We start from the raw sequence: 17,591 nt of genomic DNA, 5'->3' as shown, positions 1-17,591 counted from the left end.
TGTTTTCAGATACAGATGAGCAATAACTTCACTGGCTTCACTGATCCCGTCTCACACAGCGACAGGATCAATTGGACTGCTCACTGCCCCACTAATCTTAGAGCTGATCAATACAGAGTTGAAAGTGAACACTTCCTCATTCTGCCAGAAGAGGGCAGACTCTTCCTAACTTGATAGTCTTTGATCACCAAAATAGGTTTCAGCATAAATTCAGGAGGCACCAGCTTTGTATGATAAAACTCACCTAATGATCCGTTCATATGATGCTGCTCCATAGAACCCATTCCACCCATTGGCCCATCAGGACCCGGTCCCATTGGGAACTAAAAGAAAACACTCGAGTGATTTTCATTTAAATAATCAGACTGAAGAAATGACAAACGAATCACATATACCAAAGGCCTATTGCTGCTTTTGGGAGACAAATTGTTGATTAATTTAACGCAACAGAAAAAAAACTTGATTAAATGATGAAGACTGGGAGACAAAAGTACTCACATTAGGTCTGTTTCCACCAGGACCAATGGGGTTCATCATTGTGTAGATGTTTTCACTTGAATTTGTTGAATCTAGAGAAAACAGAGCAGTTGGATGGCATTACTTTAAAAAAGTAATCATATGAGGCAGAAATGGTGTCAGAAATGAGAGGAAATTCGGACCATAGGCTTGCCCTGGACATCAATTTATTTGATGTTGCATCAAAACGTTTCAAACCGGTTTACACGTTCTGCAACAATACCAGACGACTGGAGTGCCCGAATGTAATGTCAGTAAACCTGTGTATCAATCGCTCCACTCGTGGCCCTCTGCAGTGAGAGGAACTTGTATATTCAGAAGGATGAGGTGACCTTGCTGTGACACTATGGGTGGCATGGTGGTAGAGATAAGAAAGACAAAATAAAAACAAACCACCAGACAGTTAGAAACGTATGCCGCATGGTGAAAGTGGGGGAGAAACCTCGGTCGGCATTGTTCCTGAACGTCAGTTTTGTTATCGTGACTGAAAGCGGGGGAGGAAATGTGAGGTGTGCATCTTTGCAGGAATTGTATGTTTATGTATGTGTGTGTGTGTGTGTGTGTGCGTGTGCATCCTTTTGGTGACTGCAGTGGAATAGGTTTTCCCTCCCTCTGTAGGTGTGATCAGCGCTGTGAAAAGGTTCACAATAGAGGTATGCACATAAATAATAAATGGTGGACATAAAAAGAGGTTCTCCACAGGCCAACAGGAGCAGGAGTGCCTGCAGGATAGCAGCTCTTAGTGTTTTGTTCACAGACAGTCCTCCATACAGACACTTTATTGATGGGTCAAAGCTGAGATGTTGATTGTGCACTGACATGCCTCTGTTTCCTTTCAATGCATCTGTCTATGATAAAATACAGCCAACAATGTCAGAGTATTTTTCAGCATATATGTGTGTGTATGGGGTTAGAGATGGAAAAAAAAACCCTTATCAAGCAAATATAAAACCTATGAAAGGATAAGATTTTTTTTATGATTTAAAATTAAAGCTTTATCTCTTTGTATCTCCAAAAGAAAAAGAAGCATCTGACAGGTTTGATGTTTGTTAGACAGACTCTTGTTTGCGGGGTGTTGGATAAAAGAAGAAATCAAAAGGCCAACTGATGCACATAACTCACCTCCAGGGCTAGGCATGATGGGAGTTCCTGGTGGGCCGCCTCCCCCTGGAGGGCCCTGAAGGGTGAGAGCAAGGAAAGAGAGATGTGAGTGCTGAGAGCATCTGAATGGCAGCGTGCCTGTTACAAAGCGCAGTCTGACAGGTAATTTATGGCCTACGGTTGAACACAAGTTCATGACAGGACACTTACCACATAGTTGCCTGGAGATGAGGATGAGTAAGCTATCTGTTGAGGAAACAAATCCAAGGAAAAACAAAACATGAAGCACAACGATCATAAAGACACTCAGTCATAATGGATAGAAGATCTGAGAGAATGCGACTCACTGAGTTGGTGTTGGGGTTCGGCCACGGACCTCTTCCACCAGGACCCCTGGGACAACCAAGAAGAAAGGAGGATGAAGATTTGAGAAGATTTTTATAACATACCTCAGTCTTAGGCAGCACGAGCAGATGCTTTTATTGTCTTAATGTTACACTGAGTTATTTAAAGTGAAAATTTTAACATGCAACCTCTAAAAAGTCATGCAGAAATAAAAGTTATTGTTGTATCATCAATAATCCTGTAATGAAGTTACATGATTGTATTAATCAAATCAATTAAAGTATGATATACATTACTTTTAATATGTTAAAATAACTCCTTTATGAAAGTAACTTAAAGTTTTGTTTCAGTGTGTTTTTTGCTGAGTTTTGAAGGCAGGTCCAACAGGAGGACTCTAAGTTTATATCCGGTGTTCTGGGTCTACTGAGGCTTGTTTTAACAGCCTTTTTGTGCTCCTGATCACTTCCAAAGCATTCGATTTTACCCGTGTGGAAAATGTCTGACTGAAAGTGCAGGAAGTGCATATTAGAGACTTAACTCTAAACGGAGAGTTTCATTTAACCCCGATGTATTTCTGAAGACCAGCTTACCAAGAGTTTCTCTATGTTGTCAACAAATCGTATTTTAATGTATAAACAGATATAGCGGGATGGCCCTTCTGGGTAAAATTTAAGAGAGGTTTCCCAGTATTTGTGTCCAACCATGTCTTTTCATTTGTGCACTTTAAGTTCGGTGTGCCTCATGGTTCAATCCTTACAACATTTTATTTGTAATACTGTGCTGCTGTGTAACACCACTTGTAATTATAGTGTGTGTTTTCCTTGTTATACTATTGACATCAACACCCCGGATGCTCTGATGTACTGGTACTGCTAATAACACAGTAATAGGTCTTTCTGCATACAACATAGCATTATCAACAGATGAAGGAGCTTGTTCATCAAGCTTATTCTAGTTGAGAAAATAAAACTTTCAGTGGTGTTTTACATCAGCCATCCTGATGGTTTGGGAAAGTGCCTTAAAGCGCTCCTCGGATGTTGCATTAAAACTACTGCATATGAGACAAATGGCTGTAATCGTCCCGAAGCAGGCTAGGCTGGATGGAAATCAGCTGGGACAAAGGTGAGACAAAATCTGCCAAACCAAATGAAACACTAAGACTGCTCTTTGCCAAACCTGCTGCGAGGTGTTTCCTTCTGTTTCATCTAACAGTCAATTAAGTTTAGAGCAGAATGCCACAAATCTGGCTCAGTCCAGCTTCTACCACATTCACAGTTTAATAATAAACCCACTTGTTCTGCTAGTAGGAACATCCAAGTTAGCACTCAAGAGAGGATTTGCTGGATTTCTATCTATGATATGTACATCTCCGCCAAGTATGTTATTTGTTTTTATAAGATGCTATATGAATAAATCGTTTAAATAAACCAGGAGACCTTTGGTTCTTGATATGCAAGCTTTTGCTGCATTCCCTTATTTAACTGAATTGTTCAAATAAATAATATTTTATAACAAATGATTAAAGCAAAGCTGCAAAAATAAGATTTAGATTGAAAAAAATAATGTTTAAAATATCTTTTAAGTTGCACTTTTTTGAAAAAAGTGAAGACACAAACATGCTTCAAAGGTTTTTTTCTTTCAGTCTACTAACATGTTCATGCCTGGCATCCCTGGCCCCATGGAGTTTGGAGGAGGCCTCATTCCTCCGCCGTAGTTCTGGACAAAGAGATGGACACACAGTCAGTGAAGAGTCTCCCACCTGCTCAGTGTGACGGTTTGATTCCTAATGAGGGTCAGAGATGATCATGTCTCCCACTAAACTGTGTTCAATTCAGTTCATGTATAAGTGTGTGTGGGCTGGTAGAGTGGGCTGAGTGTGAAAGCAGACAGCTGTGTGTGTGTGTGTGTGTGTGTGTGTGTGTGTATGTGAATGTATGGGTTTCTATGCATTTGTGTATTTGCATGTATGTTGTCATAACTGCTCAATGGGTGAGTTTGGCTGCCAATATGTGTGGATTTGATTATGTATGTGTCCGTGTGTGTGTGTGTGTGTGTGTGTGTGTGTGTGTGTGTGTGAGAGTGAGAGAGTCGAGGGGCAGGCCACAGAGCTGCTTCACTCGGAGCAAGAGTTTTGTTCAGCAGACGATTACACTTGTCAAGCAGATGCCGCACCAGCTGCTGGAGCGTTCGCTGCCAAAGTCACCGAGCCAGGGTGGCACTGAGAGGAGCCGAAGGGCGCAGAGAGAGCGTGTGTGTTTGTGTCTTTGACTGAGGTGATGCTGTAGCCTGAGTCTGCAGGCTGCAGAGGGGAGCAACTGTCTGGTAATGGTGATTTAATTAAAAAAAATACTGTTCTTTGTGCATCTTAAGCATTGCGTCACATAACATTTACAAAAAAAGAAGGTGATAAAAAGCAAACAGCTGACTGTGGCTCTTTTTTTCTGATGAAATGTGTTGGTGGTGACTTGCTCACAGCACTCCGAGTATTCGGGGGCAGTAAGCAAGCAGGAATTAACATGCAGAAATGGCGTTAGCAGTGGGTGCGCTCTGGTCAGAGCCCAGATAATCTGACATTTAAAGGAAAGTCATGAGGCTGACTGAAACCAAAATATCTCTTCGGCTGCACGGGGGAAGGATGTGCTCACTGTTTATAGGCTGCTGGTTTGACATTATAGCTGTATTTATGGAAGCCCCCTTAATGAAGAGCAATCTAACGTTGAGCTTGCTTGTAAAAACTGCCAACAAAGCACCAAATGTGGCAGCAACACGGTGGGAATGGATGGGTAGTGTGCTGCTGAATGATACAATCCCGTGTCATGACTCGCTTTAGCAAGTTTTCTGTTTTGCTCCACAGAAATTAGAATGGATTTTTATCTACAACAGCCTACCTGTGGGCCCATGCCTCCCATGCCTCGAGGGGGATTCATTCTCATCGGACCTCCCATGTTTGGATGCCCTGTTGTGAGAGTAAAATCAAAGTAATTCAGATCAAGAACTTTTCTGTTAACATGACGGAAAATGTTCACATTCATATGCAAGCACAAGGCGTGTCTGCAAGGAGAAAGGACTCTCAGTACCTTGAGGTCTGGTGGGGTCCAGGCTGTTTGGAAGGAGGGGCTGTGATCCAGGGATGCTCCCAGGAGGCTGATTTGGCATACGGAGGGAAGGTCTGGGGCCACCTGGATACCGTGGAGACATGAATGGCTGCCAGAAAGACAGAGAGAGGACACTTATTATTCATCTTTGATTTCACAATGATCACAAGCAAAACATAAACTTAGATTTTTTCAAACATTTATAGAAGCATTCTGTGTAGGAGATTCTGATGTGGGATGGTCATTGAGTAGGCAAAAGCTAGTATTTAGCTGCACTGACTTAAAAGTTAGATGTTGCAGGTTTAAAAGCAGGATCTGGCACATGCACATTGAGTTTAATAAAGAGATACAGAGAAGCAAAAGTAATGTGGAAAACAATCCTGATAAAAGATAAAGTAATTCAGTTCAACTAAACACATAAAAACATAACAAAATGTATCCACTCTTTTATTTGCTTCTTTATATTTCCATGTTTCACAAATCACCAGTCTGTTTCTGGATGTTTTACAGGTTTCTTCTTTTGTTGGCACTCCTGTCATTGCAAAATCCAAATAGCACAATGTGGTAATACACTGCATCTGAAAAGTGAGAATACACTGAAAACATTTATTCATAGAAATGTCTGTAAATATGAATACTGCAAAAGTTCTCCTACTGTTGCCCATGGATATAATAATTTAGATGAAATGACCCAAATCACTACATGCGTGAGGAAACACACCAGTCAGTGTGTGTGCCTCAGCATGCAGCAGCCAGTATCAGCTCAGTGCACATCAAAATCTAGTTTATTAACATCACATCCCACACCAAACCCACTCTTTACTTGATATTTGAATGAGAACAAATACTGTTTCTGGTTACTTCTCCCATCAGAATAACTTTTGGACTTTTAACTTGTCTCGGCTATTATTTTAATTAAAATTTAACTCGGTGAACGTTTTTTCTCTTCCATGTGAACAGCTGATTTTCAGAACCATATCTAAAGCAGATCAGGTTTTCATCTGAATACAGGCTACGGCTGGTCTTCATAAAAAACTTCTAGATAGCAAAGTGAGGTCGGAAAGACTTAAAACCTGGCCGACAACAAGGACCCAGCTCTCTGTTGAGCTCTTACTCTTGTATTCCAGCAGAGGGAAGTATTGTGTTAAGAAATAATGAGCTGCTGTGGTTCTGCCACAGTTCTCTGGAAGGAGGGGTCTGTCATTACTTCTTGGAAAGTAAGACCTCAGGTGGTAAAAGCCATTAGGATAAAGGTAAAGGAGGAGAGATAAGTAAGGGTTGCAGGATAGAAACTTGGCCTGAAAGAGCAATGCTGACGAATGAGAGCAGAAAAAAAACACAAGAAACGACAAATGAGAGCACATAAAAGTAACACAGACTCACACAAAATCATTTACACGTTGACAGTTTTTATTTTCTGTGGCTACATACGTGCTGGACAATTTCCTAGCATCTTCGTTTTAACCATCGGCAAGCTCTACAGCGAATCTGCCAGCGCGGTGTGACGCAGACACAAACTTCAGACACACACTGTACGTTTCAGCAAAGCGGGGACAAGAACAGGCTGGCAAGGACACGCATGCAGAGCCAGCGCACAACTAGTGAATAATGTAAAGCATCACAGATAGATGGTTTGCAGAATTACCTATGAGAGTTCACTGCTGCAGCTACAAATACCCACATGCAGCGAGCCATTTCTCAGTGTCAGATGATAAGAATTAGTTTTAAACTCAATCCAACTCTTTCAGTATCGAAGGGGGAAACATGCTGATCCGAAAGCTGATTGGATAAGAGGTGTGTGTTTTGGTCATGGAGCATGAGCAGCAGAAACGTGTTCATATCGTCGTCACACAGAGATAAGCGCAGACAACAGAAATACAACAGGAGATTGCGTTTCATTGGTAATCATATACTGCATGTTTTTGTGTGTCGTGTGTATGTGTGTGTGTGTGTGTGTGTGTGTGTGTTTGGGGCAAATGGAGGACGACTTATATAATTACAATTAGTGCTGCAGGCGAGGAGTGACTCACTACTGTTTTCTTTCTCTACACTCCCCTTTGACCACGTTGCGGTGGGTTTGTGCACGAAGAGCAGCACAGTGTCAGCTTGTGCTGCAATATTAATGGTCTATTGATGGACTATGGGATGGTGAGTGCTTGGTTGAGGGAGAGAGGAGGCCCTCCAGATGCACCTCCGCTTCTTACAGCTGGGCCAACACAGCTAAATTATTCATCCAATCCACCATGGTGGATGCTGTGTGTCCTGCCTGCACAGCCTGGGACCTGTGCACTGTTTGTGTACTGCTGTTATGTGAGCGTTAACTTGTAGCGAGACAGAGAGAGCTGAGAGGGGAAGTAACTGGTTCTGTCTTACCTGACCATGAGGACCCATCATGGGATTGCTGGGGTTGTGTGGGGGAGGCTGTGTGTGGGGGGAAGGCTGTGATCCTGGTGGACCCTATAGAAGAGAAGATGTGAATTTGTAAGTAAAATGTGACAAAATGCATCAGCTTACGACCTGATTTATCAATCTTCAGAGGCTTTTGAATCTCCTACAGGCTACAAATTGTTAGCATAGCAGTTTGATTGAGTTAAGCCTATATGTTGCATCTTTAGCTGCCCAACATTTGCACTGAGCATCATCACATGTTTGACAGCAACCAGTTGCCAAAGAGGAGAGCGTCCCCATGGTTGGTCTTATTCACACAGGCAAGAAAAAGGCTCTTTTTCATGAAAAAAAAATCTTTACCTTAAGCAAGTCAGGAACTTATCTTGTTTAAGGATGATTCATAGAGATTTGGGTAATTGTTAAACAACAGCAGACGGTTTGCATCGCGTCCTGCCACCTGCACAATATTGAACATTATGAGTGAAATCGGTTTTGTGTGCAGTATGTCTGGAGGTCGTGAGTTAAAACTAAGATGATTGCTATTGTCCTTGCTCCTTATGTTAGTACTTCCACTTGATGACTGGGATTACTATAAATCAAATGCATTCCTAAAAAAAATGTTTAAACGATTGAAACAATATTTAAAAATGCTTTTTCTAATTGTTACTGAGAGCTACTAAGAAACCTGTACAATTATTACAACGTTTCTTTAGCTCACTCTTCGGTTTTTCTGCACTTTAATTTCTGTGAAGACTTTTGTTATCGAGCTTTCTGAAAGTCTTTCAAAGTTTTTCTTTGGATACTGGCGGCCTTTTCGCACATTTTCCATCCAGTCCTTGTACCGGACTATTTTCAAGTTATTTGGTTCATTAACCCACTTCACATTGACTAAATCATTCAGTACAGAAAAAGACACCTAAACAAACGTAGAAAACAGTGTTGTGGCGACACATCAAACACCAATTTTAACTGTAACTTTACACACTTTACTTGCAGTTTGTTGCAAAGACAATGGCAAGGCAAGTTTACATGTATAGCACATTTCATGTATAAAACATGACATAAAACATTAAAACATTTGTTCCTTTTTCATTTGTTTCATATTAAAAAAAAAAACCCAACACATTTCGTAATCACACTTTAGAAGACTTTAAATGAATTTTTTGCACCAATGAGGTAATCCGTAAAGCACTATTGGCCGAAATTGCTTCATATTTCAGAGTAAAGAGTGAAGATTGCTTCATATATACTGAAGGAAACTGGAGAACAAAAGAAACTATCTACAGCATATCCACAGTACGTGCACATGCTGTAGATAAACACAGTGTGTTATGTCTGCTTCACCTTCATCTCATCCGTATTCTGCTCAGTGAGGGATCATCAGAAATGGTCTCCATGTGGAGGTGGTGAAGAAGACATTTCAAGGATGGGAAACGGGTAGAAAAGGGTGAGGAATGCACAATGACACATTGGACTGAAAATTAGCTGCAACAGGTCTGACGGAGGAATGAATCCTCCCCACAGCTCAGACATCAACGTTACTGAAGTAGTGACATCCAAGAAAAAACCCGTCATTCTCCAAAGAAGAGCCTTCAAAAACTATTCCTGAAGATTACTTAAAGAAATGAGAGTTTAGGCTGTGTTAAAGAATAAATGTGGCCATACAAGATGCTGATTTTCAAGCAAATTAAAACGTTACAAGCTCTGTGTTTTACATACAGTAGTTTGGTAAATCAATGTTATAACACAAGTTCAGTGAATTTAGGCACCTACTTCCTGTTTTCCTGATACTATAGAAAAAAAAGAAAAAAAAACAGGGATGGTTTAAGAATTAACCAAATTCTGCAACAATAAACTCCAACCTCAGTGAATCTTAAAGATGGAAGTACCAGGCATCATGACAGCGCTTACACAGGCAGCCTATTAATCAACCCATGTTGGGGATTCTTCTTTCCTTTGGCCAAACTGGACAACCTTTTGTATATGAAGAGGCATGAGGCAGGGAGCTGTAAATTACTGCTCGATTCAACCTGATCTGCTATATAACAAGAAAACTGCATGCAGATAAAAAAAAACAACTGCACGTAGAAAAAAAGATCCCTTTTCAGATGCCCATCCAAAGAAATGTTAGAGATGGCAGTAGAGAGAACAATAACGCCAATGTATTTTTTTAAGAATTTCTTGAAGATGCTTTTACACTGGCGAGTGATTCTGAAATGTTTAGCAGCGATTCTCAGGGTCAAGGCATAAGATGGGACAACCTTGGAAGGAAATTAGTTTTGAACCCTCTAACAGTGAGCAAAAGACCTCTCATATAGAACAAAAGGGATAAAATCAGAATTACCCACACAGGATAAATGTGTACAAACTGTACACTGAACTGATATTCCTCTATAACAAAAGACAGAAAATACTTCTGATCACGGAATTTATCAACACACACACACACACACACACACACACACACACACACACACACACACACACACACACACATTAAGTTATATATTGAATTAGAAACTTTGCAATTAATTAGTGCTGATTAATCAATATGAAGCGGAAAATAGTTTCCAGAAAAGGCAATATTTTTTCAGTTTAAATGGATTTCGGTGAACACCTGAATCAAAGACATTATTATTGTAAGAATATTGCAGTGATGAAAATTTCAAAGAAATGTGGCGAAAGGTGTAAACTATATAAGCTTTCACATAAGTTTCTAAAAGTCTCCATTAACATCAGAAAAAGTCAGTAAATTTGTCGCTAGTTGCATTTTTATCATAAAACTACGAGATCGGTCTGAGTTGTTAGGAATGGAAAACGGCAATTAAAGTGTTACATTTTGTTTAGTCACTGCTGGGAAAGATAAAAGATTTTTAACCTTTTAAAACCTGTGTTTTACCCATTGGAAGACTTTGAAAACAGATGGTGCCAAACTGTGCTGATTTCTGCAGAAATAATGTTAAAAATTGATTTGGTAAGGGTTCACCTGAATCATTCCAAAGAATAGTTTTATTCATCTCAAGTACTTGCTATAGTTGGGAAACCTGAAATCTTTTTTTGTGCTATGTGCCATCGTCATTTACTCTTCATATACTCATGTCAGCATAGGTTTGCAACTTTTCTGCAGAGAATAAATAAGCACAAAGCTCATTGGTCAGTGAATGTCTGATTGAGAAGCATAAGAAGGCAACGAACCAATCAAGAGACAGCAAAGAAGTTGATCATTTCCAATTACAGTTCGTACATTATGAGCTCATATACATTAATAAAATTTGGCTTCTGTGAATCTGATTCAGCCCCCGTGGTCAAAATGAAGAAAAAACGGAAAGTCAATGCAGCATGTCCAATTTACAAATAAGGCCTATAATTACCACGCAACTATCATATCTAATCTCTTACACCAACAGGGAATGCATATAATAAGATTTGTCAGTGACATTTCCAAAGGGCCACACTGATTTTCGTGTACAGGAACCGTTAATTGCCAAGATGAGGTCAGATCAATTCATGACGACCGCTCGCAATTAGCATTCAATTACTGCACTGTTGCCAAAGGATAATTCAGGGTGTAATCTAACACGGTATTATTCCTTTCAATTTCACCATGATAATGTTGCATGCAGTTTCCCAGAGTTGAAGCTGTCCAAGCAGAAAACTAAGCGCCAAAGCAAGCTGGATTCTGGAGTTCAGCTTCTCTGCAAAGACGTACCAAATATTTAAATCCAATCAAACATCATTTAGGAAGTGAATAAAAGGAACAAGCTCCAAACTAAAAAAAAAAAAAATAAATTAAGATTCTGTCACTTAAATCAACTTTAAATTGAATGTTCAGTCAACAACCAGAGTGTCTGAAGGAAAGTTCATCTCAGAGTAAAAACACAACAGCGATGCAGAACAGTGACCTCCCCTGACTCCAGCTGCAGCAGTTGCCCCAACAGAAACCTATTGCTAGCTGAACGTCAGCATAGAGCAAGAAGACCACCTATTGCAAAACCAGGCTTATCTACCAGTCTGCCTCAGTCAAGCCCTTTACTATCAGGTTACACAGGTGTGTGAGACTATGTGCGCAACAGAGAGGTGATGAGTGAAAATATGAGATTATTTTGCGGGTGACAACAGGATCTCCTTCTCTCTAATACTGTGTGTGTGTGTGTGTGTGTGTGTGTGTGTGTGTGTGTGTGTGTAGTGTCTCATAACCAATGTGTTGCTAACATCATAGTAAAAAGGTGAAGAACTGAGGGGTAACCGATTCAGTCCTATAAGGAATGCAATCCTGCAGGTTTTCAATATTTCCCTGCTCCAACACACCTGACTAAATTTAAATGTATGCAACAGCCTATGAAGTGCTGCACAATGACTCATAACTTGGAGACAGGTGAGTTGGAGCAGGGAAACATTGAAAACCTGCAGGACTGCAGAACAACCTGAGTAGCCTCACACCTTCCCACCGATAAGCCCCAAGCAAACAGTTAATGCTAATAAAGAGGAATAGATGCATGGCCACACACTCTCAAACACACACACACACACACACTCACACTAGACCCACAATCAATGATGTTTTTTCTGTTATTGATTTAATATTTAACATTATAAACTGACTTCACTTGTTCATTCCACTCATTTTTCCTAAGCAATCATAGAAAAATATGTTCTAATCAATATGTATCATGCATATGTAAGCACACGCACATATGATGTGTGTTTTACTGACAAAATGTACAGATGTTAAATGAAAAAAAAAAACTATATCAAACAAAAAGGCTGTTACAACCCTCTGACACTATAAAGGATGTTGTAAACGTAACCAATCAGATGACTAAATTCATTCAGTGACTTGAACTGACAAGAACTTTTGTTAACATTTAGCAAAAATGTGTAGACAAGCCAATCTTTTCACCAGCTTTCATGCATTTTTCTGCAACAAAAGCCAGCTGCATGTGTAGCTCCCCCCTCTTCACTTCCCTAACTTTACCACCCTGCACAGTGTCTCCCTCCCTGCGTGAGCGCTCTGTTGGTGTGGTTGGTATGGTGGTGTGCCGACAGAGCTGAGCACCGGGAACGTGTGGGTGCTGCAACAGTGGGAAAATAAACATGACTGACTGACGGCTTGAAACAAGTGAGTTCCCACAGGCCTACATACTGCGCCGCTGCACTGCTACTTTAAGTGCGGCAGAAGAACGAAGCGGTAGAGATGAGCTTGTGCATATGCATAAAACAATTTGTGGCTTACAAGCAAAAGCATTTATTTGTCGACTCGGAAGCAGGCGGGCTTGGGAGACAGGTGCTTCCTGTACCTCTGAGAGATGGTGGTGTACCTTTTTTGAAGCATTCATGCTCATCTGAGAAGCAGTTGAGTCATCACTAAATCCTCTTCTTAACAAACCTCACAGCATGCAGCTGGTCAATAATTTATTTAAGGATCTGGAAGTGTTTATTTGGTTGTACATACTGTGTACTCTGGATGTACCGGCACAGTTATGTATCACAGGCATGTGTGGTTTTTCTGACACTTTATGTGTGTGTGTTTTGGGTGGTTAACACCAGCTGTACTGGCTTGCTCTGTCTCTCAGCAGGTTCACACCGGGGCTAATGCAGCACTAGCTCTGTCTGACCTCAGAGGTTATTGTTGTTGCCGAGCCAGCCTGTGTGTGTGTGTGTGTGTGTCTAACAAGACACCCCTGCGGGGTCTGACTGCATTGACCCAGCTGCAGCAGTCTGATTCTCCTCTGCACACACATACACACAGACCCACACGCTGCCCAGTTTTAGTCACTGAGGAGGACATGTCTGTAAACACGTCCACAGCACGCCTTTGCCCACAAACCTGATCTAATATAAAAACCATGTGAGATTTATTTCCACGTTAGTCCAGTTTTTCTGTCCCAAAATCTGAGCTGAGTATCTAAAATGTGACTGTGTGACTATTATTTTGTTCCCGCAGCATTTAAGTAATAACACATACACATTCACTGTCATGCGCACAGACATGCATACACATAAACATGCACTATGCTCTTCTCTTGTTCTTTCCTATAATGTGCCATAATGGAGCGTAGCTCCCTCGACTGAGCCTCCCCAGGCCTTCCTGCTATTACATCTGAATGGGCCAGCATATGGCCTTTATGGCTGTACTGTTCTCTCTACAGGTCCCTGCAGAGAGAGCATTTCAATTGTCACAGAGGTGTACGCGGGGTGAGTTTGAAAAGTTGCTTGGTTGGGGGTGTGTATGTGTGTGAGTGCTAGTGTAGAGTTGTTTGTGTATTTGTGTACGAGAGGGGAAGAAGGAGGGGGACATGGGGAGCGTTAAATGAAGCAATTAATAAAATCATTTTCTACCCGGCTAAGGAGATAACAGCCTGGCACAGAACCACAAACACATCAACACAACCCCCTCGCCTCCTCACCACTCGTTTCAGCTTAAGGAAGACCCACACCGCTGCCCCCGACGGACCACTAACAGAGAGAGAAGGAGAAAGAGATGGAAGACTCCTAGCCTTCTTTGGAGCTGCTGACACTAGAGGGCAGTGTGTAACTGCCATCAAGCTACTGGACACACACATGCATGCACACACACACACACAAGACCAAGAGCACAAAGCAGCCTGCATCACTGAACACAACAAACAAAGCCAGGAGGAAAAGCACCACACACACACACACACACACACACACACACACACACACACACACACACACACTCAGAATGCACTCTCATTGTCATTCCTTGCTAACATTCCAGAGAGAGCAGCAGTGGCAGCAGTAGGTCTCCTGCTAGCTTATGGTATATAGCATGGCAGCATGTCAGCTCAGACAGCAACACGCCATCCCCTGGTAGGGGGGGGGCAAGAAAGCTGACAGATGTTTAAAAATATTAGGATTCTCCTAAATCATTTGCATATATATTATTGTGCAAAAGTTTTTGCCACCATACACACAGATCCATGAAGAACAGATCCGATGGGTCCAAATTCATTCATTCTGCAGCAGGACAAGAAGTCCACTGAGATCGGAGTAAAAAATACCATTTACCTACATTTATTCAAAAAGTTGTTTTCTTTTTCCGTCTGCTATTTTAAAATTCCTTCCTTCTAGAGGGGAAAATTTTAATTTTTAAGTCTTGCTGGGATGTGGAGACATGTCCTTAGCTGCTCATTTAAATCAGGAATCAGCAAGCGAGATTATAGAAATGATCACACAGGAAGATGTAGAAGCAGATGGATTTTCAGACCTTCTGATCCTGTTTATTACCAAAAACTGGCAAAACCATGCAAAACTTATGTCCAGTGTGTACATGCTTGTATGTAACTTGTAAACTTGTAACTTGTAAAATGTATGTAACTTCATTCACTGCTGCTCCTGAAAGAAAAAATTACATTTGGTGACAGATATTGAAAAATTGTGCTTCATGCAAAGCTACCTGTTCAATCTTTTATCATGCAGCAGTTATGTATAAAGTAGGTATTACACAAGACATTTTACTTTTATGGTAGTACAATTTTAACTGAGTGGCAACAATATATATCTACGCACACGCGCACACACACACACACACACACACACACACACACACACACACACACACACACATATATATATATATATATATATATATATATATATATATATATATATATATATATATATATATGGGTCAATAACTCAACATCTAGTTAAATATACATTTTATGAAAAGGTTTTAAGACTTTCCACTAAAGCCTATTTGAAGCAGAGATTTAAAAGGAGGGATCCCAAAACTGTCCCAAGAGGGACACCATATTTAAGGGCGAGAGAAACCGGAGCTGTAGTTATGAAAACAGAAATAAACAAAGTAAGCACATCTCCTGCACTTGTATATCTAGAGAGTCAGTAGATCTGCTCACAGTTAAAAATAATCATGAATGAGTCAAAGAAATTTGGAGTAGTTTTTAAGATCATCTCTCTTTTCTCTCATCCTTGCGCGCCTTGGTTTATGGCTAACTGATGACCAAAGCCAGTTTGTCCTTTATTCACTTGACTGAATATGAGATCTGTTTTTCCTGAGTCAAGACAAGTATTTTGAGTTTCCCTTCTACACAGAGATGTTCTCAGGTCTGTTTTCACAGAGATAAAATCTATTGCAACCAGACAGGGAAGATGCATGCACAGTGGGAGAAAAGCTACAGTCAAACCACTGTTAAACTTCAGTTTTATCAGCATTTTTCAACCTCTGTGAGTTAAACTGAAGCTATACAACAGACGATGGATCGGAAAACCGTTCACAACCTCTCACTTTTAAGAGTCTGACATTCAATAGGAATCATGAGGTATTGTTGTTATCGCTGTCCTCTCAAGGATAAGTAGTACTGTAAGAGTAAAAGATCGTCCCTCTTGCGGTTTTTCCTGCAATCTGCTCCAGCCTCCGTCTTTTTAAAACTTCCATCCAAAGAGCTCTTTCAGATGTGCTACAAAAAGACATTTTCTAGTGTTTCATGGAACATTTTCATACACAACCTGTTGCGTTAAATGTCAAGCAAAGATGTTGAACACAGTTGTATTTCACTGTGAAATATTCCAAGTTTTAGTAGTCTGACTGCTTCTTTGTGCTCCTAACAACCTTTCACACCACATTCATTCAGCAGCTAAACCACAAACTCTTCATCCTCTTATGAAGCACAACTATTCTTCAGTCATCGCTGGGATTTTTCACCTGCCATTTACTTCTTAAAGCACTTATTTATCAGCATCTCTGTAATACAAGTGACCAGGATGAACCTTACGATCAGTTTTACCTTTGATAAGTAATGTACTGAGAGCAGATGACTTCCAAACTCACCTTACGCCTGCTGTGCGTCAGCTTTGAACAGGTTCTTAAATTTGTCTTTGATACTCATGTTGCTTGTTCTCAAATGTGTAATCAAACCTAATCCTCCTGTTGTGCTTTTTAGTCTTGTCCCTGAAGAGCAGCAATTACCTGCAGTGAGAGGCACAGCCTTTGACTTTGGGTCCCTTTTTTTCTATTGGCAAGAGGAACAATTCCAGTTAAGCAGAAAGAGGCTGCTCCACCCCGACTGCTTTACACACTTAACAGAAAATACAGTTTGTATCACTATGAGCATCTTATGCTGATTGCAGAATCGTGTCAACAACGGGAGTTTTTGAAGTTTTTTGAGGATCAACATACCTGGAACCAAAAAAGACATTTATAAACCTTCTTTGTCATAAAAAAATAACAAAAAAAACCCCAAAAAACCTTCTGCCATGTCAGTGTCGTTTGCTGCTTTCTTCTTCTTCTCCTTTGCAGTTTCTTCTCATTCCTTCCCCTCCCTTGCCATCATCACCTCGTTTTTGCTAGTCCTCCCCAGAGGGCTATGATGCAGCAGGATAGACTCTTATACTAAACGTAATGTGTAGCCTATATGCACTCTATTCCGCTTCACTTTCTTCATCTGGCTTCTTTCCTAAATCATACTCCTCTGTTTATCTTACTTTCACCACATGATCCCTTTACCAGATTTAATCTGTGACTTTAATTTATACCTCTGTTACATCAATGCTGTAATCTACCTAAGTGGCATACACAGTTGTTTGGGTTTGAATCAAACAGTAGTCACTAAAACTTAACAACAAGAGATGACACGGCGCGTCCACCATAGTCCAGTTACATGAAAACACACATAGAGGCATAAAATTCACCATTATGTTAGCAACAACCACAATCACAGTCTATTTTGTGCTTTATTTATGCATCATAGTTACGTAATGTGGATCAAATCCCTGCTTTTGTGGTCTGCTTTACCTGAAAGTGTAGCTACATTAACAGTGGGAACTTGTTAGACATCAGGAAAGCCCCAATGTTACGCCAATGGAATGAGACTGAATCAAGATTTAGAAGATCGTTGGAGTAAACGCCTTTCTTCTCTTTTCAACGCAATTTTTCCTCCTTTGTCCCTTACTTGCCCCTCGTTCTTCTCTCTAGGACTGCAGCCAGGAGCTGCGTTTGGGGTCATCTATGTTAATTACCATGCCAGCGCACCTCAGAATAATTTCTACCCAACACACACACATGCACACTCAGAGCTATCAAGAACACAGAAGTCGGTGGGTAGGAATGCGTCATTGAGAGAGCATGTGAGAAAATGGTAGTTTAAAAGACAAGACAAGGGA

General features: G+C 40.7%; 1 protein-coding gene across 3 annotated transcripts in view; it reads right to left on the bottom strand.

The window, feature by feature from the left end:
* The window catches only part of ssbp4 (single stranded DNA binding protein 4), an 86,225-nt gene that overhangs the window by 5,472 nt on the left and 63,162 nt on the right, over positions 1–17,591 (bottom strand). For all 3 annotated transcript variants that reach the window (XM_079245080.1, XM_079245081.1, XM_079245079.1), the window contains exons 6-14: positions 7,431–7,514; positions 5,040–5,166; positions 4,851–4,918; positions 3,614–3,678; positions 1,965–2,010; positions 1,828–1,863; positions 1,639–1,693; positions 499–569; positions 245–323 (exon numbers count right to left, since the gene is read on the bottom strand). In XM_079245080.1, the coding sequence (XP_079101206.1) occupies positions 245–323; positions 499–569; positions 1,639–1,693; positions 1,828–1,863; positions 1,965–2,010; positions 3,614–3,678; positions 4,851–4,918; positions 5,040–5,166; positions 7,431–7,514 (631 nt within the window). The remainder of the gene's footprint in view (positions 1–244; positions 324–498; positions 570–1,638; positions 1,694–1,827; positions 1,864–1,964; positions 2,011–3,613; positions 3,679–4,850; positions 4,919–5,039; positions 5,167–7,430; positions 7,515–17,591) is intronic.

The sequence above is a fragment of the Telmatherina bonti genome, assembly GCF_933228915.1.
Source record: "Telmatherina bonti genome assembly, chromosome: 8".
Lineage (NCBI taxonomy): Eukaryota > Metazoa > Chordata > Actinopteri > Atheriniformes > Telmatherinidae > Telmatherina > Telmatherina bonti.
This window is presented reverse-complemented; position numbering and strand designations above follow the sequence as displayed.